This window comes from Falco rusticolus, chromosome 3, assembly GCF_015220075.1.
Source record: "Falco rusticolus isolate bFalRus1 chromosome 3, bFalRus1.pri, whole genome shotgun sequence".
NCBI lineage: Eukaryota > Metazoa > Chordata > Aves > Falconiformes > Falconidae > Falco > Falco rusticolus.
Window position 1 is genome coordinate 34,283,161 of NC_051189.1, and position 27,836 is coordinate 34,310,996.

Genomic DNA, 27,836 nt, shown 5'->3' on the forward strand with positions numbered 1-27,836 from the left:
ACCTACCATCTCAGAAACTGCTGTTTTTTATAGAAGTTGAAAGTTTGATCTGTTGAAGAGTCTTTCTGGTACCTTTCTTTCTCTCTTGCTTTCAGCCTACAGGGAGTGATTGAATGGGCAAGGCAAGGGTTCATCTTTGTGTTGCTGGATGATCCCAAATACAAACTACCCCTGGCCATGAATATCAGTGGATGTCAGGGCTCCATGCTGCAGACTGGCACACAGCTGGGTCTGAGATCCATTTGACTGTGTAAGGTACTTCTTAAATTAATGTCTCTCCCTCTTGGAAGGCTGTAGCTATTAAGTATCTTTTTGTCCCCTGCAATCACTTTAAAGACGTGTATTTTTCTATTGGAGTATATATCACATAAAGACATAGATAAATATCTATTCCTCGTTTCATGCCATCTGTGATGCTAAGGAGGTCTAGCTTTGGGATGGTGAACGGGTTGGTACTTTCATTAGAGAAGACGACCTTGTGCCCATATCGTATATGCTTTGATACCCTTAATATCTCAGTAACACAAGAGAAATAAGGCATCCGCTCTGTTTGAAAGGAAATATGATTTATTAAGAAATTCTGTACTGAGGTTCCCCCTACAACATCTGTAATAATTAATTATTCCAACTGCAGGCTTTTAGGAGGGCTTTAGTGGTTCAGGAGTGGAAAGACTACTGCCAGAAAATAAATCAAAAAGTAGTCAGTAGGCTAACTCAGGCTGTCAGATATTGGAAGTCTATAAGTAATTTACCTGGCTAGACAGGAGACTGACTGTTGTATGGTAACAACAAACTGCCTTTAGAGACTTGCAGGAACAGCTGTAACAGCTGTCTGATGAATGGTGTCCCGGAGAGTGCTTATCTGCAGAAAGGGATTTACAGGAGGATCCAATTTACAGGTTATCAAGGATTGCTCTCTTATTTTGACATTTTCACTTTTTAGCAGCTAACCCTATTAATAAACATAATTATTTCCAATGACAAATATAAATAAAATAATGGAAAATACCGTACAATGTATTTAATTGTGACACTGATCATAATGATCCATAATGATCTTGTTTGAATTAAGCTGTAAACGAAGAAGTGCAATATCACCTGACTCTAAATATGGTAAAACAGTAAAACATGCTAATCATAAAAATAGCTTTTAGAAATATACATTTGTATACAGTGTTTCCCACACCTGTTAAATATGTCCTTCATATTATTATGATACAGTACATTGGCCTTTAAGACGTCAAAATTAAAAAAATAATACCAATAATTAGCCAGAGAAAAACACATTTACAATCTAAACCATAAAAATCTGACAATTGTACAGCTTAGAACATATAAGAAATGGAGTTTCTAATATTTGAACAGTAACGTCCATTTTAATAACTAAGTTGAGTTTTCATACAAATTGAATCAAAGGTGTTGCTAGCCAGTAAGAAACCGCAGTTCACAATTTTCCGTGGGCAAGTCAGACTTTCTCTTCTCAGCCTTCAGGGGGTTCACACATGACATCTCATCACTTGATCTGTAGAAACTGAGAAATGAAATGTTCGCTTTAGTATGAAGGCACAGAATTTCTTCCAGCAGAACTTCAAAAGGAAGCCAAGACAACTGGGGAAAAGACGGAAGAGGACTATGATTTGGCTTTTTCACAAATCAATCAAATACCAATATTTGTCAGGCTTTACCCCTCTAACCCTTTGAGGGCTAAAAGAAAAGTCCTGTACCCGGAGCAGTAGACAATCAGGACTGTGAGACAATCCTGAGTTAGACTGTGTGTCCCAAAATAACCACAGTGATTCAAGGAAGAGGTGTTGAGGCTGAAGTACCCCTCCCCTCAATAATGCTTGGCAAACAACTGCCAAATAATTTCTATTTTAGTAGCAGAAAATAGAAGAATGTATCTTAGCTGCTTTGCAATTAAATGCTTCATTTACATAATAGCATTCAATCTAAATAAATTGTGTGTAGGGTTCTTTGCTTCTGTCCCATTGCACTATTTATATACCTTATTCCAGACCATTTACACTGACTGTGTGCTTTCAGCAATGCTTATAGTTACCAGATAGAAGGATCTTTCCTCAGTGGCTTCCTTTGACATAATCTATTTTATTATTGTTCTTGTGTACATGCTTTAACTTTATTTGCATATCCTTTAATTTCTTATGTTGTTTTACCAGCCGCAGTGTGAAACTGCAAAAGTCCTGTGTCAGCCAACACTTTTGAGGGTTAGACGTCCAGCAGAGGCTGGAAGCACGTTGCATCTAAAAAATCTGAGAGTCCTGCTACGTGACCCATTAGTGCTACCAGCTTCAACTAGGCATTCAGTGATGCTGCAGGGGAGTGTAAGACATATACCAGCTCAACCTACCCACAGAAAAACTGACAACACTTTCCCAGTCATATGTGTTTGGAAAACTGACAGTAGAAAATGTTAACAGAAGTAGATGGTTTCTTTTTTTAAGTGAAATTTTCAACCTTTTTTCTTTTTCTTTTTTTTTTTTTTTTTTACTTTTGACAAGAAAAATGTCTCTCAGCCAATTTCTTTTTCACTTTTTTTTTGTTATATAATTTTCTATAACTGAAACTGAAAACAGCTGACAAAACCTGGTGCACTTTTGATCAAAACCTGAAAAATTTCCAAATGTTCTCAGCCAATTTCCTCCTCCTTCAGTGAGTTTTAAGCCTGCCTTTTTCTTCCCCAGAAAAGAGGGAAATTTATTGAAAAATTGTTTTTTCAATCAAAAGGTTTTATCAGAAACATCAGAGTCCCTGCAGGACTGGCCTCCTGCCCTTTGAAGTATCCAGCCGTCAGATTTCCTCGTCACTGCAAAGTGAGCACAGGATTTGTGGTTGTACCCTTCACAGGTAACCAGGATTAGGGGAAAACGCTCATTTGAGAGGCCCCAGAACTTTCTTCTTTCAGTTAAAATATGCTGAAATCTTTATTTTCTACTTGCATAGAGAAAAACCTTCATCTCCCCTATTTTTAGCTTCTGATCCCTGGACAGACTTAACCATATGAAAAAGATATTTAAATTGTCCCCTTAAGTCTGAGAGAGGCCTAATGGTTGTTAAGTAGCTATTCATCTTGCAAGAAATAAAAAAAATTCCACTGTACATCCTATTAGCTCCAGAGAGAGTTCCCCTTTTCTAGCCTTTTCTTCACCTATGCTTTGCTGTTCCATTACGCCATTATAACAAGCAATAATTATGCAAGTAAGAAGAGACAGATTTTCTAGTTATTTATTGAAGCTTTTTCCCTGCCATAAACCTTTCAAGCATTTACCTGTCACCAGCACTAAAAAGCTTCATTAGGTTACCATTATGAAGCGTTACTGCTAACCATCTGGATCCAAGTCATCAATGCTGCTTTGCTGTCGTTTAGAAACAATGATAAAAATTTACCAACCCCAGCAGTCCAAAATCTTGTGTTCTTTCTTCAGTACACGGGCTTGTTATTTGCCTCTTAAGACAAATAATCTTAAAGGCTGAGAAGAAACTTTAAATTCTGCAATAGTCAAGCTTTTATTTTCCATAGAATGACAGTAACCCAGGGCTATGATTAATCTAGTGTAGTGCAATACTAATTTTATTCTATTTCTTTTTTCTGAATAGTGTGCAATTTATCAGCTGGCTTTATGTTAGTGCTGATGATATTAAAAAACCTCATGATGACTAATGTTTTTTTTAATCTTTTCATTTCCTTCCCGTTATATATATGTAAAAAAACATCCTGACACAACAAGGATGAGCTAAATTACATTTAAGCCAGCAGTATGGCTTTCATTTGATGTAGTTCTAACAGAAAACCACTTTAGAATGTGTGATTTGAACATTATGCATTTTAAGAATTGAATAATCCAACTGAGCACATAGCCTTGGCAGCCATAGACAATATCAAAGAAACAGTATATACTGTCCTAATTGCCATCATAATCTTTGAAAAAAGCTGGAGGTAGGTTATGGAGTATTTATAGGTTCATTCTGCGCCTGAAATTATTTCTGCTGTTTTTTTCCCTATCTGGGTGGCTTTTTAAGTATAAGCTAGTGGAAACAGTCTTAGGCATAATGCTGTATTTCAGCCTTCCAGAAATGCTATTGCTACTGTTATTATAGTTCCAGTATGAACCTTCTAGCATTTTTACCAGACTCAAATTATACTAGATTCAATTAATTTTAACTTTACATTATTACAATGTATATAATACTGGAAAGCCAACATTAAATATTAAACACCTCTCTAAATGAAAGTGCAGTTCAACTTAATGGGCCCCAAAGTATAATCACTAAAAATGATGGAGTAAATCAGATAAAATTCAGTAAAAATTTAGAGGGCTTTCCATCTTGTCTTTTAGAAGTTTAACGGTTTTATCACTTACCTCCCCTCAATATCTAGATAATTCCAGTCTTTACATCTGTAGATATTTAAGAACGCACTGGATACAAAGGACATTTTTTATGGGAGAGCCTGGCCATCAGATCGCCTGCTCTGCATTTATAGAAGTAGTTTGCACTCTGTATATCTCCTAAAAGCCTTTTTTGAGAAGGCAATTTCAATACATGTTAAAGACCTGCGGCACCATTCTCTTAGAGGAGGTGGGTCACTCCTCTCCCCCCAGCCTCCTCAAGCAGCTGGAAGCTGTAACGGTGACCACCACTTCTGTGGCAGGGGACATGCTGCTGGCTTTTCTAAACTCACTTAGGTGTACTTTATTTGTCTGGGGGAAGTGTGAGTTTTGATCTCTGCTAGCTGGGTCCAAACTGAGCTCAGCCTCTTCCCTGCTCTGGTTTATTTGTTCTTCCTTAAAGTTCTGAAAAAGGGTAAACAACAGGGGTACGTTCCTTGTTCTCCATAAATACCTAGCTTCCTTCTCACAGGGTTTATGGGATAAGTGTGCTGGACTTCCTTCACCATGCTCACTTTCCAGACCTAGATGTATAGGAATAAATCTTACTGAGAGCATAAGTTCAGCATATGTCCTTGGGAGGAAGTATTAGGAATGCACCATGGCTAAATGACACAAAAGATGTACACAATTATCATCTTCCCTTGTAGCATATTAAGAAAATGTTTAGAGAACAGTCCCACAGAATATAGATGTTGCAGAATTTACTGTATACCCTACAATAATTATAAGCAATAAGAGCATCCAGCAAGTATATACAAATATATCCATCTATCAAAATGCATGTTTTTAAATAATTGATTGCTCTAAATGGCTTTCATGATAACATTAATCTTAGAAATTCCCATAAAATGCAGCTAAACAGTGGATGGATAGATGATGGTGCACACATACATGAGCTTGAAACGCAAGGCCTCAAATATGCTTCCTTTTGCTCTCCTGCCTCTTTTTCCTTGCCAGAAATCCCACCCTTAGGACTGGACGTCTGAGGTTAATAACTGTAAGGGAGGCATCTGAAGCTAATTGTTACTACTGCTTGGTTTCAGGTAAAATCACATTTCTACTTTTGTCAGGCTCCTGTTGAGCAGGAGACTCAGTGCCTGACACCTTCCCAGGCTGCTTTTGGTGTCCGACTAGGCTTTGGCAGTGGGTTATGTGTCTGCCATACATCACTTTCCGCAAAACAACTGCAAGCCCCATTAAAATGCAGCTGCTGCACTGTCCTTTCACTCACAACACCGGCCCTCATACTTGCACTACCTCAAACTGCAGTTGCAGTGCAATTGCTTTGATTGCATCTGATGCTCACTCCTAAACTGTTATCTGTATAACTGTGAATACTGAATCCAGGTCCACAGATGCCGCTTTTATGTTCTCTAGTATGGCATACTGTTTCATCTCTCATAATTTCTTCTGATTATGAAATGTACTTTCTGGACAGGCAAGGAGGTGAAAAACTGTATCTGCAGAACAGACTTTTAAAAAAAAGTAACACCACAAATCTTGGTTAGCCATTATTGATCCAGATATTTCTCTAAAATGAGAAAAACCAGGATGGATTACAGAAAATAGTAGTGCAAATTACCATTCTGTTTATTTGTTGTGTCTAACTGAAAACAATATCCTTCCTTTTTCTTAAGCAGGCAGCTCACATTGAGTGCAAACCCCAGTAATTTATGTTTGTAAGGTACTATGGGGGCACAGGCTTCTTTTGGTTTTTACACAGCATTCATCACCATGAATGGAAAACCACAGCAATGAACAGGGTTTATCAAAGAACCCTGGATTTGTATTAGCTCTCACAGACTTCACAATTGTGCTCATTTGAGATACACCTTGTGCTTTGCCACATAAAGCATGAAATCTCTGATTACATATATAACACAGTTAATAGGTGATTTAGTATAATGCCCTCATATGAAATGTAAACGTTCAGTTCAGTAGGTGTTAGCTGGGGAACATGAATGTGTGTTATGGGATTGTTGCTGTCATTTTTAACATTTGTAAAACATGACAGACCAAATTATGGCACCAAAGCAGAACTTTTTATCATGACCTAGTGACAGAATATTCACTGCATATAACAAACAGGAGAAATTGTACAGTTTGGTAAATATTAATAGAGAATGATTAAAGGGAGCAGTTGAACCTTCTTTAAACCTTTCTTCCAATGATGAAACCTAATCATTATCTTTTGTACTCTGTCAATCATACTTTAATTGCTGAAAACACTACAGAATCATTTTTCTGTTCAGTGAACAGTTTAATTGCTTTGAAGTGTTAGTACTTATGTGAGTAAATCTGAGAATAGCTGTTTTACTCATAAGTGAAAACAAATTTCTATCTCCTTTGTATTAAAATGCTTGGTTTCACTTGTTTGCCTGGTAAAAATCAGCGGGAAGAATGAGATAGCCCTGTCAAGTACTGATTTTCCCCCTAGACCAACATATCTCTTCTTTCTCAGAGTCCTGTGTAGGCAGATTTGTGATGGATGGTGCTGGGTGTAGTGGTGGAGATGGGATCTAGTATTTGGAGAATCAGTGAGGCCATGCTGCGGTTGAGTTGAGTCAGGTGTGAGGTTGAAGGAATGACTTTGGAATTAGAGTCACGATGGTAATTTAAGAGCTTTGTTGACTGGGACTATGTGACAGCAGTGAGGAGGAGGGAAAGAAGTGGATCTGTGCACCTCACTTTACTCTGTGGTTTTCCCCCTAATTGACTGCTTTTTGAAGCAAGATCTTCTTCTACAAGGTCCTTTTATAGGAGTAGGAGAAGACTCAGGGACTAGTAGTGTAGTATCTGGTGGCAGTGGGAGGCATCTGAAGCTGGAGGCATTGGACCTTCTGCAGAGTGTGGGGTGGGCTGCAGAATCTCCAAGCAGGAGAATGTGGAAGAGGTCAGAAGGTGGGAGGGTGGTGCTTTTGCAGAACTTGCTGCCCTGAAGTCTTTACCCAGAATGCACTCACAAGACTACCTCACAGTGAATACGTGCTCCCACCACCACCACCACTACATTTCATGTTCTCCCTTGGCTGATAAAGCCAAACCAAATGCAGTAAAGCCTCACTGATGCTGTCCACAGAGTTCCTCAGCTTGTACCAGAGTTCCATGACAGCAACTCAACACCTTCTGGGGATCGAGTGCCAAATGTAGCAAAGGGGCAAATGTCCCACTTTCCTTTAATCCTGAAGAAGCGTGTATATTCGTAGCAAATTCCCAGAGGTATGACTTTCATTGGAGAGCTCTAGGTGTTTTCTGCTTCTCGGGCTTGGGCCTGTTCCATGAGAAGCAAGTGTAACTGAGTATTAGCAGGATCCATGGTAAGGATCTTCCTTTATCATTCTGAATGCTATGAAGGAGATGGTTTTAGGATGCAGGGTGCTGTGAGAAGGTTGTAGAATAAAATTCATACTGAATTAACCTCTGCTTCTTGTGAGGAGTAGGAATGCCCCAGTGTGAAGCTGTGGTCCAATCAATATTAATGCTGAAGGCAATAGCTCCTGTGCTATCAATGCCAAGGGTGCAAGTTTGAACACACAGCTTATTATATAAAGGAACTGCTAAAACTTGTAGCCTGAGGCCACTCACTATGTCTACACTTTAAATAGTGTCTTTTAAAAATATATGAAAGTAGAAGCTTACTAGAACTACCTTAAACTAATTACACAGAAAGCACCGGCTAAACTTTCCTAGTATTGCCAAATTAGAGTTTAGATGGGTATCAAAAAACCAAGTGCACCCATGCAGGAAAAAGAAATTGTACACAGTGATGGTAATGAGATAAGGAGTGGCCTGCCTAATCAACAGGAGATTGTTCAGTCAGTTACTTGGAGGCAGAAGTTTTACTCAACTTAAAGACCAGGTGAAATGAGGTAAAAAGAAAATTAAAAGAGAAGGAATGGGGAGGAGAGCTTGCTGGAGGAAACGGAAGCATTCAGCATGAGAGGGCAGAGATACTGGGAAAGCTCAGAGTAAACCATGGGAAGGAGGGGAGGGATGAGGCTAACGATGATGAACAACAGATACCTAAATGGTGGCAATAGTGTACTGAATCAAGAAAGTCAATTAAACATACAGGATGTCTATGAAAGACTTGGTTTGGAAATGTGATCCAGATGGAAATTACAAGAAAAGCTGATCCTGTTTAAACACGTTTGGCTTGGCATTTTTCTGCATAATACTTATTTCAATACAAAGTGCATAGTAATGCATGATATATTTTTTAATGAGGATTTCAAGAGACATTTGTTTAAAAATAAAAATTACAAAGTAAAATGGTGGACTTGGGGTTGCATTGTGGTCTGCAAACGGCACAGAATCACCTAATAGCTGAGAAGGGATTAATATAACCTTGCAAAGAAGTAGCAGAGAAGAATTTAGCCTTTTGATTCTCTATTTGGGCTGGAACATAACTTACTCATTTTGAAAGACATTATAAAACTGTACTGTACTTTTAGAAATCAATAGCAACAACAATTTGGAAACTTCAGATACACATATCAGCATAACAGCCTGGCTAAGATTGCATTTGATTAACTTCCAAATCTTCATTTTGGCAGACTGAGCTTGTTTTATTCCTCACTGATTGCTTTTTTGTTGAAATGGCAATTACAGTTCTATCACCTTCTAAATAACTTCCCTTTTCTGTAGTCCATAAATGCCTCTGTATAGATAAATCCAATCTGCCTTTCATGTTTTGGCATTAATCATGCAGAAAATCTTCTTAGTAACACATTTATATTTTCTCAAAAACTGAGACCTTTTGGAATAATTGGGTCACTAACTACAGTGGCTCTGCAATTTGTATTGAAAAAATAAAAAACATTTAAAATTTGTGTCTTTTTAAATGGAAAAATAATGATCTTTTGGCTTCTCAGTGTTTACCCCTCTTTACTTGTGTAAAGACTTTCAACAGAAAAATGTTTCCTCTGAGGGTTTTTCATTCAGCATTCTTGAGGCTCAAGCATACTGATAAAGCCTGTGAAATGAGTGTTTTCTAGGGGAACTCAAGCTATTTACTTTCAAAGACTGACACACCAGGAAAAATGTGTGATGCATGGCAATTGCTCAATTTCAGTTAAATCTAAGAATTTGAGGATTAAGCTGATAGGCTCAAAGCCAAGCCAAACACAGGCTCCAATGGCTGGTCTGAGGCACTGCGGAGGATTTCAGTATCACAGTGAAAGTCTAGAGAGTGACAGTGTTCTTTTTCCATTCTCTCACCACTTTCCCACTGTACCTTGTACGGCTTCTTTGGTATCTATGCTAGGTTACGGTTCTGATGGATATTCTCCCTACACATGATTGGGGAATTTGGCTGCAAATAGGTGAACCAAACCCAACCCAGCATGTTCCACAAGTCATCCAAAGTCTACTGGAGTCAATCAAAAGACAGGGAGATAAAAGAAGAGCAACTCCTCCAGAATTAGTGGAAATTATGTTGACAAAATTATTCAGGGGTGGAACTGAAATCAGTCTTCATATTTAAAGTCTTGAGTTACTTCAGCTAATTCTGATGTTTCTTTACCAGACATAAGTTATAGCACAAACCTTGCTATCTTTCTTATAAACCACCATCACCTTCCCCTGAAAAAGGATTTAGGCTTGCTTCTAGGTGGAAAGTGTTTGGCTGTCTTTGTTTCTGTACTGCACTCAGAGGTTGACCCTATGCTCATAAATTTTAGGCAAATTTAGCAAAAGCTGTGGAGCTAATTCTGATCTATTTAGAACACACATAACCAGTCCACTAGTATTGAATATTAAGGCCAATTACATTATATCAGTGAAGAATTATTATCATTTAGGCAAGTATTTTGTTTATGTGTCTGAGAGAATTTTTGGCCTGATCTAACTATTTGCCTCTGAATCAATTTACAGGCTGGTTTGTGGTGTTTTTTTTTGGTTTGGGTTTTTTTTGTTTGTTTGTCGGCTTGGGTTTTTTTTTTTGTTTTGTTTTAAATTGGAGGCACAACAATTGTTTTGTCAGCTGAAGCTGAGCCATTAAAATTAAACATTTTGATGTTTCAAAAACCTCAAGCACCATGACTATCTTATTCTTACCTAAAAGCTTAAGATAAACACATAGTCCTGCCTAAATAGAAAAAAACCCTCACACCAAATAAAACCCAAAATAAAATTAACATTAAAGTGAATAATGAATACTAAATAATGATAAATCTATGAACAGTGTCTCAACAAACAGCAGAGTTCCCATTCCCCCAAAGCAGAGAAAGCACACAAGCTACTCTATGAAAGCACAGGTCCACAGGAAGGCAGTGCATGAGCTTGAACCCAAAACACTTAGACAATTTCTAAAAAAACATTAAAACGTATTAAGCAGTAATCAAAAATTCTTTTATGTATTAGATATATTGTCTCCCATGCTAGTGTTTCCAAACAGACATATTGCCAAAATTCCATGAGGCTGTAAATGCCACATGCAAGCCCGTACTCTGTATTGACAGGCATTTGCTTAATTAAGTGTACTTAGGACTAGCCTCATGAAGCACTGGGCTATGACCAGCCACTGGTTCAGGTTGTCTGGGGTAGTCTAAATACCACTATTTTATGACCAGTTCTTACAGTGGTTTTCAGGGAATAAAAACAAACAAAATCCCTCCTCCATTTAATATTTACACCCATTTATTACCTCAGTAAGGATATACTCCATTTAAACTCCTGAACATAGATGGTTATTCTGTGCTTGGTGGGATTGACAGAATGTAGGAGAAGATGATGCACAACTTCTCCTGCTCTTGTTGTAAGTGCCTGTGCATTTTGCTGGAAGTTGCTGGCAGGGCTTATTAATGTTCACCCTGCTGGATCTGAAAGGGACGTGCCCAGACTTGCCTTGCATATGACAGACGTCAGAAAGAGAGACCATGCCAATAACTCATAGCAGAAAATGTAGGAAGTTAAGTGATGACAGAAACCTCAAGCAGTTCCCACTGATAGCAGGGTGCAATGTAAATGTAAAACAGATACATTGAAGAGTGAATTTTTTGTTCAACAGGCAAAACCAAAGTTTGCAATTTTCTTGACTGGAAAGCATATAATATTTATAAATTTAAACCATGTATTTGGGTAATGCTCCATTCCCACATGTTGGCTTTAAGGCCAAAGGCACCTCTTGGCCTGACCTCAGAAAAAGGGGCTGAGTCTACATGCACTTTCGATCTGCTGACACACATTGCCCACCACATTAGCTCAGTGGCAAAGCTGAGAATGGGACCCAAACTTCCTGATTCTTCATCCTTTGCTTAAAAAAGAGATAAACAGAAGAAAAAAACATTCTTTTCAAGCTCTTTGCATCAACTTTTTAAGATTCCAATGGCCGCAAATGAATTATGTTATTTACATAATAAATGTTTTGAAAGTTTCTAACTGGGGACTAAATAATATAGACCAGATTCAGAGGAATAGATGTGAAAGGTGAGCAAACTATTTTGCTCATTCATTTTACAATTATGCAATTACAGGAAGGGAAGTCTAGTAGAAAGAGAGAAACCAAGTGTATGATAACAGTGCTTGCATTTTCTGCAGGTCTCTGTTGACATGTAGGGGATAGGATGTAAATAATAATTAGAAAAACATTATGTAGTCAGGAGTAACTTGGTTAAAACCTTGAACACCATTTAGGAAGTCTTCCCCTAAGAAATTGACTGCCAGGAAAAATGGGGAGGAGGAGCTGGCAGCAAGGCCTTTCCAATGACTCATACAATAGCGTGTGAACAACAAACACATCTACTGTGCTATTGCATATATTAAATATAACAAAAGGGCATGTCAGGAAGTTTCTAACAATTTTTGATTTCATGACATGCTTTTGTTACTTTCTCCATTTTTTCAGTCACAGGTTATTAGATTTACTGCAGCTTTGGAAGGTACAACACATTAGTATCTGTCGGGTGTGCTGCCCCTAATGACTTTCTTAGCTTGCTCAAGTACAAACATCTTGCACTGATATTTATCAAGTGAACACAATCTTTTACCTATTCATTTGTCTTAGGAATGAAGAGCTTCATGTTTCCCCTGAAAGCAAGATTTCAATGAAGTCCAAAAATGTTCAGTGCATCGAAAAGACTAAATTTTGCTTGGTCTCAACAATATTTAAAGTAATCTGAATAGGATTTCTGGCCCAACCTTGCTTCAGCCATTACCATTAATTAAAAGTTTTGTCCTTTTTTTTTCGTAGTAGTAGTCTGTATAAGTGCACTCAGCAAACTGCATATTGTCACAGTAGCTATTGATCTTTTTGACATGCTAATCAGCCTAATTCTGCTGATAATAGAAGAGTCAGTCTGATCTGCCCAGATGCTATTGATAGAATAAAAAAGTACCTAAAAAGGCAATGAAAAATCTGGTTTGAATGCAATAATAAATTAAGTACTATCAGTCCTATCACATAGTCACATATTTGATCAACCTTACTATTTGAGATAAGCAAAACTGGGCTTAAACAACATTAAATTAATCAGGCAAATTCTTATTCCTTTTCTGTTTCTGCTCTCTGCTGAGTATTTTGGTTGTTCAATTCTTATGCAAAATGATGAAAGCAAATAAAGTTTCACTGTTTCATACCGATTTGCTATTAAATTTATTTCCCTTTAGCTACTCATAGGAGAGGTGTGATGGATACACTTGTCCACTTAACCAAACTAGCAGTAGTTTGGTCCAGGGTCCAGAGGTAATGGCCTGAGCTGTAGCCAGGCCAAGAACTCCTCTGTTCTCTGAATACCCACAAAGGAGCAGAATAAGCCACTGAGCATCGATGGGTATGAGCTGAGTTTGGAACACTGATTGTGCGATTAACACATGAATAGCAGTGGCTTTTCCAAGACTCATTTATCAAGGAACAAAGAAAGTTGTGGGTACAGGGAATCTCATGCCTAGCTTTGCCATTGCATGTAATTTGACTACAAACCAACCACTTTATTCTGATCTCAGTGAGCTGCCTTTGAGCTCTCCCAGCCAAGCAGCCTGGCTGCGTGGCAGTGATCTCCCCTGGAGCTGGGATGCCTCTCAAGGCTGCTCCTCAAGGCAGAGAGACCTTTTACCAATGGCAGATCTTTGGTAAGCAACCGATATTGTGCATAACTTTGTAGTATGGTAAGTTTAATTTGTGCCTTGGTAACTTTGTTTTTGTCTGGGCAAATTCGATTTGAGTCTTGGTAGTCTTGAATCAATGTTCAAATAACTATGTTGTACAGTAATAGAGTGAACCTTGCCATTGAACTTTGTTAAGGCACACTTTTACAGCATCATATTAAACCCACTTTTGCTAATACCTTTGATAATGGTCCTTCTAGTGATATAAACCACCCATTTCTGACAAAAGGAAATTGTTTTTATGAGCTTTAGCCAAAGTACTAGTTGGTTCCATTGATTTAAATGGTATTTGCATCATTTCCCACAAGAAATGTCGCTATTAGGATATCATAATGTTTTCAGTTTTACATCATGAAACTCAGTGCAGCAAGAGGATTATCTTGAGTTTTTCATCTGCGGCAGTTTCTGCTATTTATGTCTGAAACATGATTCTGTATCAGATGTTAGAAACAACTCTGATAGACTGAAAGCATGCAGTGCAGAGGTGGGGGAAAGGACAAGAGTAAGAAATTAAATATCTTTGAGAGGTAAATGTAACTGAAATATAATTAATAGAAAGGGAACTATATTGTTGTTGAAACAACTGCTATAAATCTACATTGTAGCCAGAACTGGGCCTTGCCCAGTCTCTGTACCTTTTGTTTCTGATATAATTTAATAAAAATGCCTCTCAAGACATCCCATTAAAGGTAACTCATTATTGTGGAACTCCCATCTAATGCTTGTGTGGCTTCATTATTTTTAGTGTAGCTACACCAGCATAAAATCACAGTGCTGCAACTGTGAATATATCCTTCAAATTCCAGCCAAGCACTAACCAAAGTCTGATCTGAGTTATGACGCTGTAAATCTATTGCATTTGAAATCACTGGGATCACATGCTCTACCAGAAAACACTGTTTGCTCTACTGAATGCTTAACTACTGAACCACCGCTGTGCTATTATTATTATAGTTATTTATTGCAAAAGGCTGACAGTTTGATAGAAACTATCCTTCTCAGACAATGTAATATAGATATGAGTGCTTGTGTATAACTCATTCCAATTAAGTAGTTTGTTGGTGTTTTATTAAGCATTAGCATTTTTTTTTCCAAATCTACAATACTTCAGGCTTTCAGGTAACTAATTGGATGCCAGCTTTGTTATTTACAAGGGGATTGCAATGATAAGTTATAGTTCATTTTCAGCCAGTGCTTTGTTGATGATAGATTAACACCATTTGAAACAAGTTCAGAGAAGTTATATGAAATGCTCTGGGCCTGCACTGGGTTGTCCAGCTGCTTAATAAGCAGGGTAAGGAAAACACTCTGCACACTAATTCAAAAGTGCTTTCCCTGTATCCTCTCAGCCACACCACATACTGCTAATGCTGTTTCTAGTAAGAAGAAGGGGCTTGTTTTAGAGGCATTGAGGCCAAGGTGCTTCTCAAATATCAAAATGTGTGTTGGACTGTGCTGCACAGATGACTTTTTGGCTCTCTGCTGTGCAGCCACAGGAATAAGAGGAGGTTATTGGCTTTCCTTCCCACTCCTTACAATTTAAAGCTGTGGCAGGCATCTGAAAACTGCTTGATGTCACTCACAACCTGTGTTCCAGTGATTTGTGGCCTGTTTGTGATTTGTGTGTGAGGCAAATTTAGTAAGCACAAAGATCTTTCTTCATAGGAGCTTGTTTTCTGTAAGGCAAGATGGGAAGCTGTGTAGGTATGTTGCTTTCTTCACAGCACTGTTGAGGGACAGTTTGGATTAAAAGCAGTAAGAGTGGATGTATTTGCACTAGGAAGGAACATGAAGGTTTTTAATTCACTGCAAGTAGAAACTTGTATGTGGATGGAAATGTGGATAGAAAGCATGACTCGGGCCCAGTAAAATCTGAGATAACTGGCTACTTAGTTTTTTATCTGAAAGGAGCAAAAGAAATAGAGCTGAAATTTTCTTTCACTCCAGCTGTCTCTGATGATCACTTAAGTCACATGAGTTGTACAGCAAGCTCAGGTGCTACATTCCAAGTTAGTGATTATTTCATATGTACATACAGCTACAATATGTTATTGCATGCCCTTGTACAAGGGGGAGTGGAAGAGCAGGTGGGTGAGAAGCATGTAACGCTATTCACTAAGCTAGTTGAAGCCAACTATTTGACATCTGTACACAGTATCTGAAATCACCATTTAAAGAACTCTTCAGTATGTCAGTGGATCAAAAGTCCTTGGGGATTGTTCTAAACAGATCCTTAAGCTGTAGTGTCTGCAGCACTGGAGACACTTACTGAGGGATATTTGTGAGCAAACAATTGTTACAGAAGAAACTTTCCCAAGAGTTTTGATGACTGCAGCAGATAACTTGAAATGCAGCATGTCTTGAATTAAGAGTTCAGAGAGACAATCAAGTTATTGTGGCATAAAACTTCTTCACACTTCAGTTGGGCCATAACGACTGTTTGTGGGTATGTCTTCAGTCCATAGAAAATGACAATGCAGGGACCAACAACATCCTGATCTAAATGGTGGATGAAGAAGGTGTGCAGCTGTTGAATGTGATGTGGTTTTGTGTGTGCAGTCAGGCAGGCAAATGAAGAGGCTAAAGCATCCTTAAATCCATGCCTGACTTAACTCTGACTGCAGGCTAAACTACTTTGTGTTTCTTTACAGTTGGTCTAGGCTGAAAGCAGGCATGAGGACAGCTGCCATCACTCAGTTAATGTGCAGTGACCGTTCCTCCAAATAGACTGTGTGAATGTAGAGAACTGATCCTACAACCTAAACCCACAGCATACAGCCTACACAGTCACTTCCTTTGCAAGTTAGAATTAGAAAAAGAAATATATTGTTGAGTCCTGTAGTCCAAAGATGCAGATCCATGTACACAGATTCAGACTCTTCATGCTGGCAGCATCTGGACTCTGGCAGGAGGCCTGTCCTTCCTGAACATCTCCCTCTACTGACAGCCTTAGGGCTGGTCACAGGGGAAACAAAAGAGACGACAATAATGTGTTCAGCAAAAAGTCCTGCAGCATGTTATGGGCAAATGGCTTGGCAGGAGATTTACGGCTACATATGAAGCACTGCAAAGAAGATTAAGATCTAAAGTTAAGCCGTGTTCCTCTCTTCCTCTAATAATATTTTTCAGACTGGTGGACTCCCAACTAATGTTTGGTGGTAAACTGACTTCAGAACATCAGCTGTGCCCATTTCAAATGTTTTTCTATTTGCTCTGCTGCTCTTAGTGATGAAAAAAAAAAATTTCTTTTCATCATCATCACCCTAAATCGCTTTAGCTTTATATTTGGAAAAGATTATAGACTTCATTAAAAAATGCCTTTAGGAAGGGTATTTCTTATTCTGAGTCCAAGGTTATGTTTTTACACATGGAAAGTTTGCCCTAATTGTTTCACATTACACTTCATGCTTAAAAAACCTTTTTTTCCCCCACAAATGAGTTGTAACTGGCTCCATTCCAAAATAACACATTTGCTTTTAGTCAGCTATTTTGCCTAAATAAGTTAGCTTTCATAAAACAGAACAACATCTGTTAGGACTTCTTGTTTTATAACAAGTGTATGTATATATTTTACTTTTCACAAAACAGAGGGTTATGCCAGATAGTAGGGCACAGCATGGGTAGAAGCAGACTGAAATCTCAAGTATTCCTACTGGGGTATTCACTATATATATTTAATAGTATTCTTATTTACTTTCCAGTTATATAGCTATCAGTGATTGGAGTAGGAAGTAAAACTTACAGGAATTAGCCATTAAATCTACATAAATATATGTAAGCATAAGTGAAAAACATTGTAAATTACAATATGCATCATAAACTTTATCAGGTTCATATTATAACATAACTGGCCAATACTGCTGAGTGTTTGGGTAAAAACTGTAGAGGAAAGAGACACAGTTCAATTTAAAATTGCCTTTCCATGGGAAACACCCATATCTTGAGGGGTTTTAAAAATAATCCTTTGTAGAGCAATCTTTTAACTCATCCACAGCAGCTTTTCGTTCACTGATCTCCCTAGGGTTTGCAAAAGAAAAAGTGAAGAAAGGGTTATTAACCCATTGCAGCAGGGAGGAAAACTAAGGTGAAGTGGCCTTTTCCAAAGCTTGAGGGAAATGGCAAGGGAGGATGAAAAGCACAAGGATTTTACATTAGTGGGAATCGTGGTTCTGAGCTTTAAAGTCTACAATACTGCTAGCTTCTCAGCTAGAGGGTCCCAGTGTTTGGGAAGGTGGAAGGCATGAGGCAGACTGGCTCCACTGCCCTGGCATTGGGACAGGCTGCATCTGACCAAGATGATACACATAAGTGCTCTTACTTGATCTTTCATGTTACCAGCATGTTGGGGTTGGGGAGGATATCATTTATGAGTGCTAGGGCACAGGACAGAGGACACTGCTCTCCATGTGCAGTGATCCATCTCCTCCCTGTGCCCAAGGGGCTTCAGTAATGGCATTCAGAGAAACTGGAGCAGCCTTAGATGTGTGGGTCAGACCTCTGAGCCGTCTTTGGGGCCGCATCTGCAACACTCTGCACTTCAACTAATTCCGTCATATAAATCTTTTGAACTCAGAAGCAGCGGTGTGCAAATGTGGCTGTGCTGATTCCAGACTTTACTGCTAATGAAGTCTTCCTGTGCTGCTTGCTTCTTAGAAACTTTCCTGCTTAGGTCTTTGCTAGGTGAAGAAATTCTTCTACATCATGCTTCATTATATAGCGCAGATAGATGCTAAATATGTCATACCTACAGGGTGAAATGACAGTACTGAACTATCAGAGGCTAATATACTGTACATTATCTTCCCCACTTTGTTGTCTGCAGTAGGGAGTCTGACACCTAATTAGTGCAAAACCCACCAGTCTTGTTAAACTGTGGTCACCCCATTGGTAATATCACTTCAGCTGATCAGGTGCTAACCGTGGGGAGATATTATATGTACAACTTAATTAATTACAAAATTTCAACTTCCTACAGGTTCAGAGTGGCAGCTTCTTACAAATATCACTCATATCTGTGCAGGAGAACCTGTTCCTTTAAGAAAAAGTGATAATATCACTTATTCTACACCACATCTTAAAAGATGAGGGCATTCAGTTTGTAGTAGCTTCTTCTAGACATAATGTCATTCAGGATTTCTAATTTCAAAAAGGCCTTGTGCTGGCAAAAGGGACACAAACCCTCAAATTAGCAGTAGTTTTAAGTTGTGTTTGCAGTCAGCAGTGCAAAACGCTGGTTATTCGCATGCCTTCGTACTCCAGACTTGGTGCTGGTTCAGCCATGGCCATTGCAAACTGACTCCTGTTGGCTTCACTGAATGACTTTTACAGTGCACACATGATTAAATGCATGTTAGAAAGCAAGCAGGGACAGTGACACTGAGCAAGAGAAGTGATTTCTGCTCAAAGCAGAAGAATATGAAAGCTGGGAAGAGAGGGAGAGGATTATACAGTCTCAAACAATATGACTGATGCATTCTTAGTAGGAATGAATAAAAAAGTATAAAACTGACTTTCAATATGTTTTTTAATGTTTTTCTAGATGAACTTAGAAGTTTAACAATGTGATGGACATTTCATGAAAGGTGCAGGCTCAGGCTGAAAACTAAACAATTTTGTAGCCAAACATTTTTTAAGGAAAAATCCCTTCATCAAAAAAATCTGTCTGACAACATAGCCTGCAGAAGTTACACACGGAAGACAGGGACTGGGGATTATGAAGAAGCACTTGTTTATTAACAGGAGTTGTCTGTTCCAGAATCTTATTTAATTTTGAAATGTTCCGGTTAAAAAAAAAAAAAAAAAAAAGCACACCATGCTTTCCTTTCTCATCTGCATTTCATTAAATGTGAAATAATAAATGTAAACCAGTTTAAAGTACATTCTAAAATCATTAAATGTAGTAGAACAGATTTTTCTTGTTTCTCCTCGGGGGGCCCTATGTTTAGTTGATACTACAGTATATGAAGAATGTAGGACTAAGCACTAGTTACAGAACATCAGAGCACTGCTGTGAGCTTATTTTTTTAACCCAGATTGTAGTTTCTCTGTGGTTACTTGTAGCAACTGTATAGATGGACGTGGCATGATTGTTCCTTACCAGCTCATTGCTGCCATCCTCATCAAAATCCTCCTCTATCCCATCAGTCATATCTTCTCCATCCCCATCTGCATCTGGCCCTCCTTCAATTGGCTCTTCTGTAGAGTTATCTGCATTCTCTGATATGCACTCCTCTTGAATCAAATCAGCATTATCTTCCATTTGTTTCTTTTGAGCTTCTGTAAGGAAAACATACTCTGTAGAGATTCAGCAACCTTCCCTATTGACGGCAAAGAAAAGTGCTCCGAGGAAGAAACCTAAGCTTTTGCCCTCCAGAAGTGCTGGTTTTGTAAAAATCAATGTGTTAATATCTACCAGATAAATATGATCAAACCCCTTGTTTTCAAAAATTAATGCATAAATCAACCGTAGTACCAACATGCTCATCTATCCCATGCAGTGGATGAAGGCTTGATTTACCAGCAGATCCAGCTTTTTCATTTTCTGGACTTTGCTTTGCTGTGGGAATCCAGTTGGCATAGTTATTGTATATTTATTTATCTGCAGCTAATGAGAAGTGCATTAATCTCTATGCTCTGAGAAGCAGAAGGCTGTTAATTGCCAATAAGTGAACAAGGATTTGTCTGAATTTGCTGTGAATATATCTCAACAACCATACAGATAATCAACAAATCCTTCTAGGAAACTGAACGTATTTTTTATGTTTCCCCCATTGGTATAATGTGCCTTAGCCCAGGAGAATGCCTTCCTCCAATTACCCAAATATAGGCTTCCTATAATTTCTGCAAAGCAGTGACAAGAAAGACCATTTCCATGGAGGCCCAGAGGATCTGGCCCGGTTGGCTTACTGCAGATAGTCGCATAGTTGTGATTATGTATTGTGAGGCTCCTGGATGTGCTGAGGAATTTCATCCAGCCAGCAGAAGCCCAGAGGAGGATTGAGGGAGGAATGACATAGACAGACTGGCCAGAAGAGTAGTTGGAGGGATCAGAGTCTTATTCCTAGGCACATCAGGAGTTTAGATGAAAAGCTTTATGTAATCAAAGTGAATATGGGTCAGAGCATTGGTTGCACATAGCTCGAATACCAATGTCTTTTCAGTTTGAGGGTGACAATACCCATCAATGATCAAATTTCTAGAACAAAACCATCCCTTTGTTAGATTGACTGTTCTGTAACACCACTAGTGCATCACTTATCTTGTTGCACAGCCAATGAATCTGCAAATGCCTGTGAAGCTCTGTATTTTTCAGCTCTATGAATATATTATTATTTTACTATAAATTATTAGCAGCTGCATGTAATATTAAAATCTGCTCGTACTTTTCTGTATCTTAAACCTAGGCATTTGTCTTTCCTTCTGCCTCTGCAAATTTATTTTGCAACTTACATTCATCTTTTCAGTCTTTGTTAGTCTTTAGTCCCTCTTTTTCAAATTAATTTAATAAAGACATAGAACAATTAAGCTTAGTCCCTGAGTCACATAATTTCTTCAGAAGGATTCTTGGACTTAAAAAATAAAAAGACATCTATACAATACTGTGCTTTATACAATACCATGGTAGTTATAAGTCATTGTGTTACTTGCCTTACTCTTCAAGGAAATGTGGATTGAATCAGCTATGCCTGCCACCTTCTGCCCCACCACCTTCTGCCTTAAGCCACTTCTAAGATTAACCCAGTTGTGGCAGTGACAACTGAATCAACTTTGGTCAAGGCTTTCAAAAAGGGTTCCTGAAATTACGAACTTAATACATTTAAATGGGAAAACCTAGGATACAGCTGCTAGAAAATTAGGTCACTCAATTGTCTGAATGAGAACATAGACAGGGTTCTTCAGAGCAGTTTAAAATACCAGCTCAACATCTAAGTTAAGAAGCTAAACTTAAGGTTTTACCTTTTGGCACCCATCTCTGATGTTACAGGGAGAATATTCTCCTCTAACAATTTTTTCACCTCAGAACAACTTCTTATCCCTGGCTTCCTGATTCAGATTTTTACAAACAGAGGACCTATCCATGCAGTTTCTCTATGTTCAGGAAATCCTCTTATCTATATTCCCCCTATTGGAGTGATCAGGCATTGATAATATTAAAAGACAGAACATCAGCTGTTACTGGAAGAGTTTTCATGCAGCTGTAGAGCAGTAACCAATGTATATACTGAGCTTGTCCAGCTTGTCTGTTTAACCTATCATATTCCTCCAGATGTATAGCTTTTAGGATTAATAATTAAATATTCTTCATGAGAGTGATGCAACTTAACCAAAAGGGCAAGGTGGTGGCTTGATTTTTGTTTTGTGTAACTGGCACATACATCCTCTCCCTGATTCCAGTCTTAGTGAGGCCACACCTTCTGGCAGAGGAAAGTAAGAAATAACGTTGCCCGACCATAGAGAAGGAACAAAATCATCTCACATCTGGCACGATAAATGAAATAGTTCAGCTACTGGTATAGCTTTATCTTACACAAATCTTTTTACTGATGAAGCAATCATCTGTGGACTAATCACCCAGGCTGCACAACCCTTTTCGTCACCTCAGGAGACTTAAGTGGGAATCCAGGTTTACTGGTATGTCTGAGGTGTTTTTTCTCCTCACATCCTCCAATGAGAGGCAAGGCATATGGGGGATGGGTTCTGCACCTGATGTTTAAAAACATCAACAATTTGAAATCGGTTTTTAATCTCTGAGGATATTATTCATTGCTTGTCTTCAAAAGGCATAACCGTATGATTCAATACAAATTGATGTTTCCCTCTTTGAGCTGGTTTCTGTTTAAATGCGTTCACTACAGTCCTTCAGCAAAAGCAAAAATTGGATACCCAAAGTACAATGACATACAGGTTGTTTTGCATAGTAATGGATTTTATATAAAAGCTCCCTGAAGTAGGAATGTACCATCTCAGAGCATTTCAGTACACAGTGATTCAATGGAGTGCGTTGCAATTACAACTTCACTGGTGGTACCAACTTTTATCTAACTTGCATAAAGTACAAAATAGAATATAACGAATGCATATTGTGTATGGTTCTCCTGAAAGAGATAAGCACACTCTGGTCTAATGATTTACCTTAGACTTGAAAAAGAACACTCAACATGTTTTGTGGGGTAAAGTCTAACAGCTGAGGGATTGGTCCCTGTCTGCCAACTTAAAAGATTATTGTAAATATAAGAGCTTTTTTTAAAGAGCTGATTTGGGTTGTTTATTGTTTGTTTGTTGTTTTTTTTTTTTTTAAATTGTTAACCACAAAATATTTTTCTGTAATGTTTTGTCCTAGGAAGACATTCATTAGAGTGATTTCTGAAAGCAAGCAGGAAACTTCTGGGTTCAGAGAGATACCCCCATGATAGATCAGGAAATAGGGCAGGCACATGGGATCCAGATCTATCTATCTATTTTGCTGGTGTCAGGTTCATAAACGTCAACTGCTAATTCCCACCAATGTTTTAGAGTCTTGATGGAACTCATGTGTCATGCTGGGTCTTTTTGATTCCATGTACAGGTTTGAGTTAGGCAAGGGACACAAATCTGAGTGCCAAGACACCCAGGCAACTGCAGATTCTGAGGCAGAATTTGTTTCACACACTTCAAACAAAATACATAAAAAGTTTTCATCAGAGAATGGGAGGGGGGAGCGGGAACACTGAGATTTTTAATGAGATAAAGCTTCCATTTCCCCGCTGGCTGTCATCAAAATCACCTCGCTAGTACACAGCCCCTGTACAGAGATATACTGTGTGATTTATAAGGAAATAGCAAAGGTAATACAATATAGATAGTGGTAAAGGATTGAGATGGTTTTCTATATATACTGTGGTGAAAATACAACCTTATAAATCCCTTATAACTGCTCTGCATGGCTTTAAAGTGCTGCCAGGTGAGATCATTCAGCTAACACAATGTTCTCTGCAATGATAGAAATAAAGATCTTGATCAAATTAAAAAGTAGTGTTGGATTTTGTCATTCCCAAGGTTTGCCTCAAAACATAACATTTCAAGCCAGAGAAAAGCTGAACTAGAGGTACAAGCAGGTTTACAGAGATGCCACAGCTTCACACAATAACTTTGATTGGAACAGATCTTTAGACTCTCCAAGTCCAACCCCTCTTCAAAGTAGGGCCAAACTCAAAGCTTGGTCCATGTCCATGGGACCTTGGACCTTGGACCAATGGGTTTTGAACATATCCTAAGATGGAGCTACTACAGTCTTGCATCTTTTTTCCTTATATCAAACAGGAACTTCCCTTGCTGTAAATTGTAAGTATTGTCTATTGCCCAGGCAATAATTCCAGGTACAGACTATCTAATAATTCTTAATGTGGATAGCACAAACACCCCCAAAGTCAACAACCTCTAACTTTATTCTGTCCAGTGAATTTTTCAGTGATGTTTTGTTTCCAGACATCTAAGTTTGGAATATTTTATTCTTCCCCCCACCCCACATACTACACTGTAGAAAACAAATCTTGAAATGATGTTGCGTGCTCTGTGAAGAATATTAATTTATCCTCCCAATAGATCTACCAGAGAGTTAATTTACCTTGCTTCAGGCCTCCATGATGTAGAAAAATTTCTGGAAGGCTTCCGTTCTCCCTGGTCTGTCTGCTTGACTGATAACTAAGTTCTAATTTAATTCATTTGACTACAAATTGCTTTCACCTACCTGCTTCAGCTTTTTGCTGCTTTTCAATCTTTTCCAGTCTTCCTAGCAAGGAGTCAATTTTTGTTTTGATTTGAGTTAATTCCTTCTTGATTGTTTGCAACTCATCTGATTTCACTGTGGAAAGAGAGCAAAGATGCAAAACGTGAAATAAACTATACTTGCAACCCCCCATGAAATAAATGTTCTTTTTTCTTTCCTCTGTAGTACAAAGTCTACTCTCTCATTTCTGTCAGTATTTTCAGAGATTTAACTTGTAAAATGAACATTATGAGCTAAAAATGCTGAATCCTAGGAAATCACAGGATTCTAAACCCTAATGGCAAGAGGTTCTGTGAAGTATATTGCTCTAGTAAGTATTTCAGGCAAAACATCTCAAGGGCATTCTTAGAAAATTCAGGTAACTTTTACTGAAAAACAGCATATAGTGAAAAAAAACTTCAGATATGACTGACAGTTCACAGTCTTGAAATGCTGTTTTGCTGGACTATTTTGTAATAATAGTGACAATAATAAAAAGATTCCTCATGGTAGCAGTAGGTATTTTTCACAAGAGTGCATGGTAACATAAATGCTAGGGCAGCCAGGAATGCAATATTACATTCCAGTCAACAACTTTATTACAATAAGGTGTTAAGTATTATTTCTTCAAAAGCTTTCAGTTCTGCTAGTTTCTTGTACTTTTCCAGCTGTGGATAACATACGAAAATATTTCTTTTTATGATCACATCCAGGGACATGGAGGCAACACCTATAAATTAAGAGCTGAAGTTTCCAGCTCTTTGTTGCATTGCATCGCTCTTCATTTATGCTCATTATTGCACTCCCATAGTCTAACAGAAGAAGGAGTAACTGCTTTCTTTGGCAGTGTTTTGGCTTCAGAAGAAAGAGCTCTGCAGGACTCATGAATGACCTCATTATTCTGGCATTATCAGGATATGTTTTTGTGCTCAGACGATAGTCCAAACAAATCCACTTGCCCTGTTTATACTAGGATATCATGTTGAAAAGGCCAAAAGGAGAAAATGAGGAGCCTGTGCTAGCATGGGAGAATAAAGCCATTTATAAAGATCAAGAGTAGGTAACACAGCTGTTACTCTTACAACTCCTGTAGGAAGAAATGGACCATGACCTTAAACTGTGAGGGACTGACAATGGAAGAGCACTGAGCAGGATTAGTTATCCACCCTTACTGTTGCTGAAGGAAGATGTGCATTGACTTTGGTGTGTGAACCAGAGCAATCGGAGGGACTTCAGTGAGCATGGGAAAAGGGATGTTCTGCCATGGAGAAGGACACATTCCCTTTCTGTCCAAAGATTCTCTTGGCTGCATCTTGCTGTATCAGTCCTGTTCAGTGACTCTTGGACATGTATCCTATCATGGTGTGTTGTGGGTATTTTTTATAGGACAGTCAATATCTGATGATGAAGTGGCAAGATACTGCCTGCTTCAGTGGTAGTGAGCATGTGTTTGCTTCAAAATAGGCTTTATTGCAAACTTGGAGCATATTCACTGAGGTAGAACAAAGGATTTTTATCTTAGAGTTTGGGTCATATGGATTATAGTTAATAACAAGTCAGCTAAAGGCAGTAGGTTGCTATATGCAGTAACGAACTTGTTTAATCATGTGCTTACATTAAGAAATTGCATATCTGATACTATGAAACCTCTGATCTCTTGTTGAATGCATGGTAGGACTTAGGGAACAAATCTTAAAAGTAACCTTTGTGCTAGACCCTTACATGCTATATAATATTTGATGGAATTATTCTGTATATTTATAGAGTAAGGCCTTAAAATGTTCTTAGAGAAATAACGGGTCACTGCCCAATCCCCCAAATATGTAACAAAATGTTAAGATTCTGGCAACTGTATATTTAGAAGGTTACTGCTTCCCCAGGGGCAGTGGCTGGTCCATGCTGAGGTAGGAAGGCGGCACAGATTTCAGGGTGAATTGGTGTGAATCTGCCCAGTGAGAAGTGGTAAGTGTTTGCAGGAGCTCACTATGGAGCCAGCTGGCAACACAACCCGTGTGGCCAAACTGTTGTGTTAGAGGTACTCCCTTGAGCTGACAAAAAAGCAGGCTTGCCAAGGACAAAAGGTCAAAAGTCAGAATCAACACTGCAAGGACCTAATGGTATTTGTTCCCAGTCTAAAAAAAAAAGCAGAAAGCATTTGCACTTCTGAGTTTGGTAAGGAAACAGGCACATATATAGGGTTACTGTTCAACTAAGGTCAAACCTTCTGCTTCACAGGGGCTTCTCTGTAGTGTCTCAGTGAGAAACCGGTTTGGGAAGAAGGCTGCACCAAAGGGAACACAGACACAACAGTGAGGATTCAATAACAACAAAGGTGCTATAAATGACTGAGGATCTTTATTGCTACCTTGCAAAATTTCCCTATGCCAAAACTGTTTCCTCAAGCTTTGGTCACTGAATCTGTAATTCATCATTCACTTTTAATGAGGTGATTCCATCATACAGTCAATCACTTCAAGTTAACACTAAAAAGCACTGAAAGAAACAAGGAGAAAGATTTTTCAACAGATCTGCACAAGTTCCAAATTTCCACTCTGTTTCCAGCATTTTGATGGTGTAATTATTTGAGTTGCTTATTGTCTCAATTTGCAGAGAATTGCACAAATCTTCAAAATCATTCTCCTAGAGAAATTCCACTCTCAGTTATATTGGACTGAGTATTTCTTTAGTAAGCAGCAATTACTAAAGACAAATTATGAAGGGTCCTGATGGACAACAAGATGAATATAAGCCAGCAGTACACCCCTGTAGGAAAGAAGGCCATCAGCATCCTGGGCTGCATTAAAAGTGTTGCCAGCAGGTTGAGGGAAATGATCGTTGTCATGGTTTAACCCCTGCTGGCAACTAAGCACCACACAGCTGCTTGCTCACTCCCTGCCCCCAGCAGGATGGGAGGGAAGAGAACTGGAAGGGTAAAAGTGAGAAAATTGATGGGCTAAGATAAGAACAGTTTAACAGATAAATAAACAAAAATAATAATAACAAGAACAACAAAAATAATAGTAACAATAATAATGATGATGATGAAGAAGAAAAGGAAAATAACAAAGAAAGAGAAATAAACCCCAAGAAAGACAAGCGATGCAAATGTGAACTATTGCTCACCACCAACCAACAGTTGCTCAGCCAGCCCCTGAGCAGTGGCCTCCTGGTCAACCTTCTCCCTAGTTTATTGCTGATCATGATGTCATATGGTATGGAATACCCCTCTGGCCAGTTGGGGCCAACTGTCCCAGCTGTGCCCCCTCCCAGCTTCTTGTGCACCCCCAGCCTACTCACTGGAGCAGAAAAGACCCTGACTCAGTGTAAGCACTGCTCAGCAATAGCGAAAACATCCATGGATTATCAACACTCTTTCCTTCACAAATCCAAAACATAGTCCTATACTAGCTACTATGAAGAAAATTAACTGTACCCGAGCCAAAACCAGCATACTCCTCTACTCAGAACTTGTGAGGCCACATCTGGAGTACTGTGTCCAGTTCTGGTCTCCCCAGTATAAGAGAGAATGAAGAAGACAAAGCCAGACTTTTTCAGTAGAGCCCACTAACATGTCAAAG

General features: G+C 38.6%; 1 protein-coding gene across 5 annotated transcripts in view; it reads right to left on the reverse strand.

Moving 5' to 3' along the window:
* Positions 1-547: 547 nt before the first annotated feature.
* Positions 548-27,836, reverse strand: part of RALYL (RALY RNA binding protein like) — a 400,885-nt gene continuing 373,596 nt past the window's right edge. For all 5 annotated transcript variants that reach the window (XM_037381575.1, XM_037381576.1, XM_037381573.1 and 2 more), the window contains 3 exons: positions 24,241-24,354; positions 19,612-19,790; positions 548-1,531 (listed from right to left, as the gene is read on the reverse strand). In XM_037381575.1, coding sequence (XP_037237472.1) covers positions 1,514-1,531; positions 19,612-19,790; positions 24,241-24,354 — 311 coding nt within the window. In that variant the 3' untranslated portion in view covers positions 548-1,513. The remainder of the gene's footprint in view (positions 1,532-19,611; positions 19,791-24,240; positions 24,355-27,836) is intronic.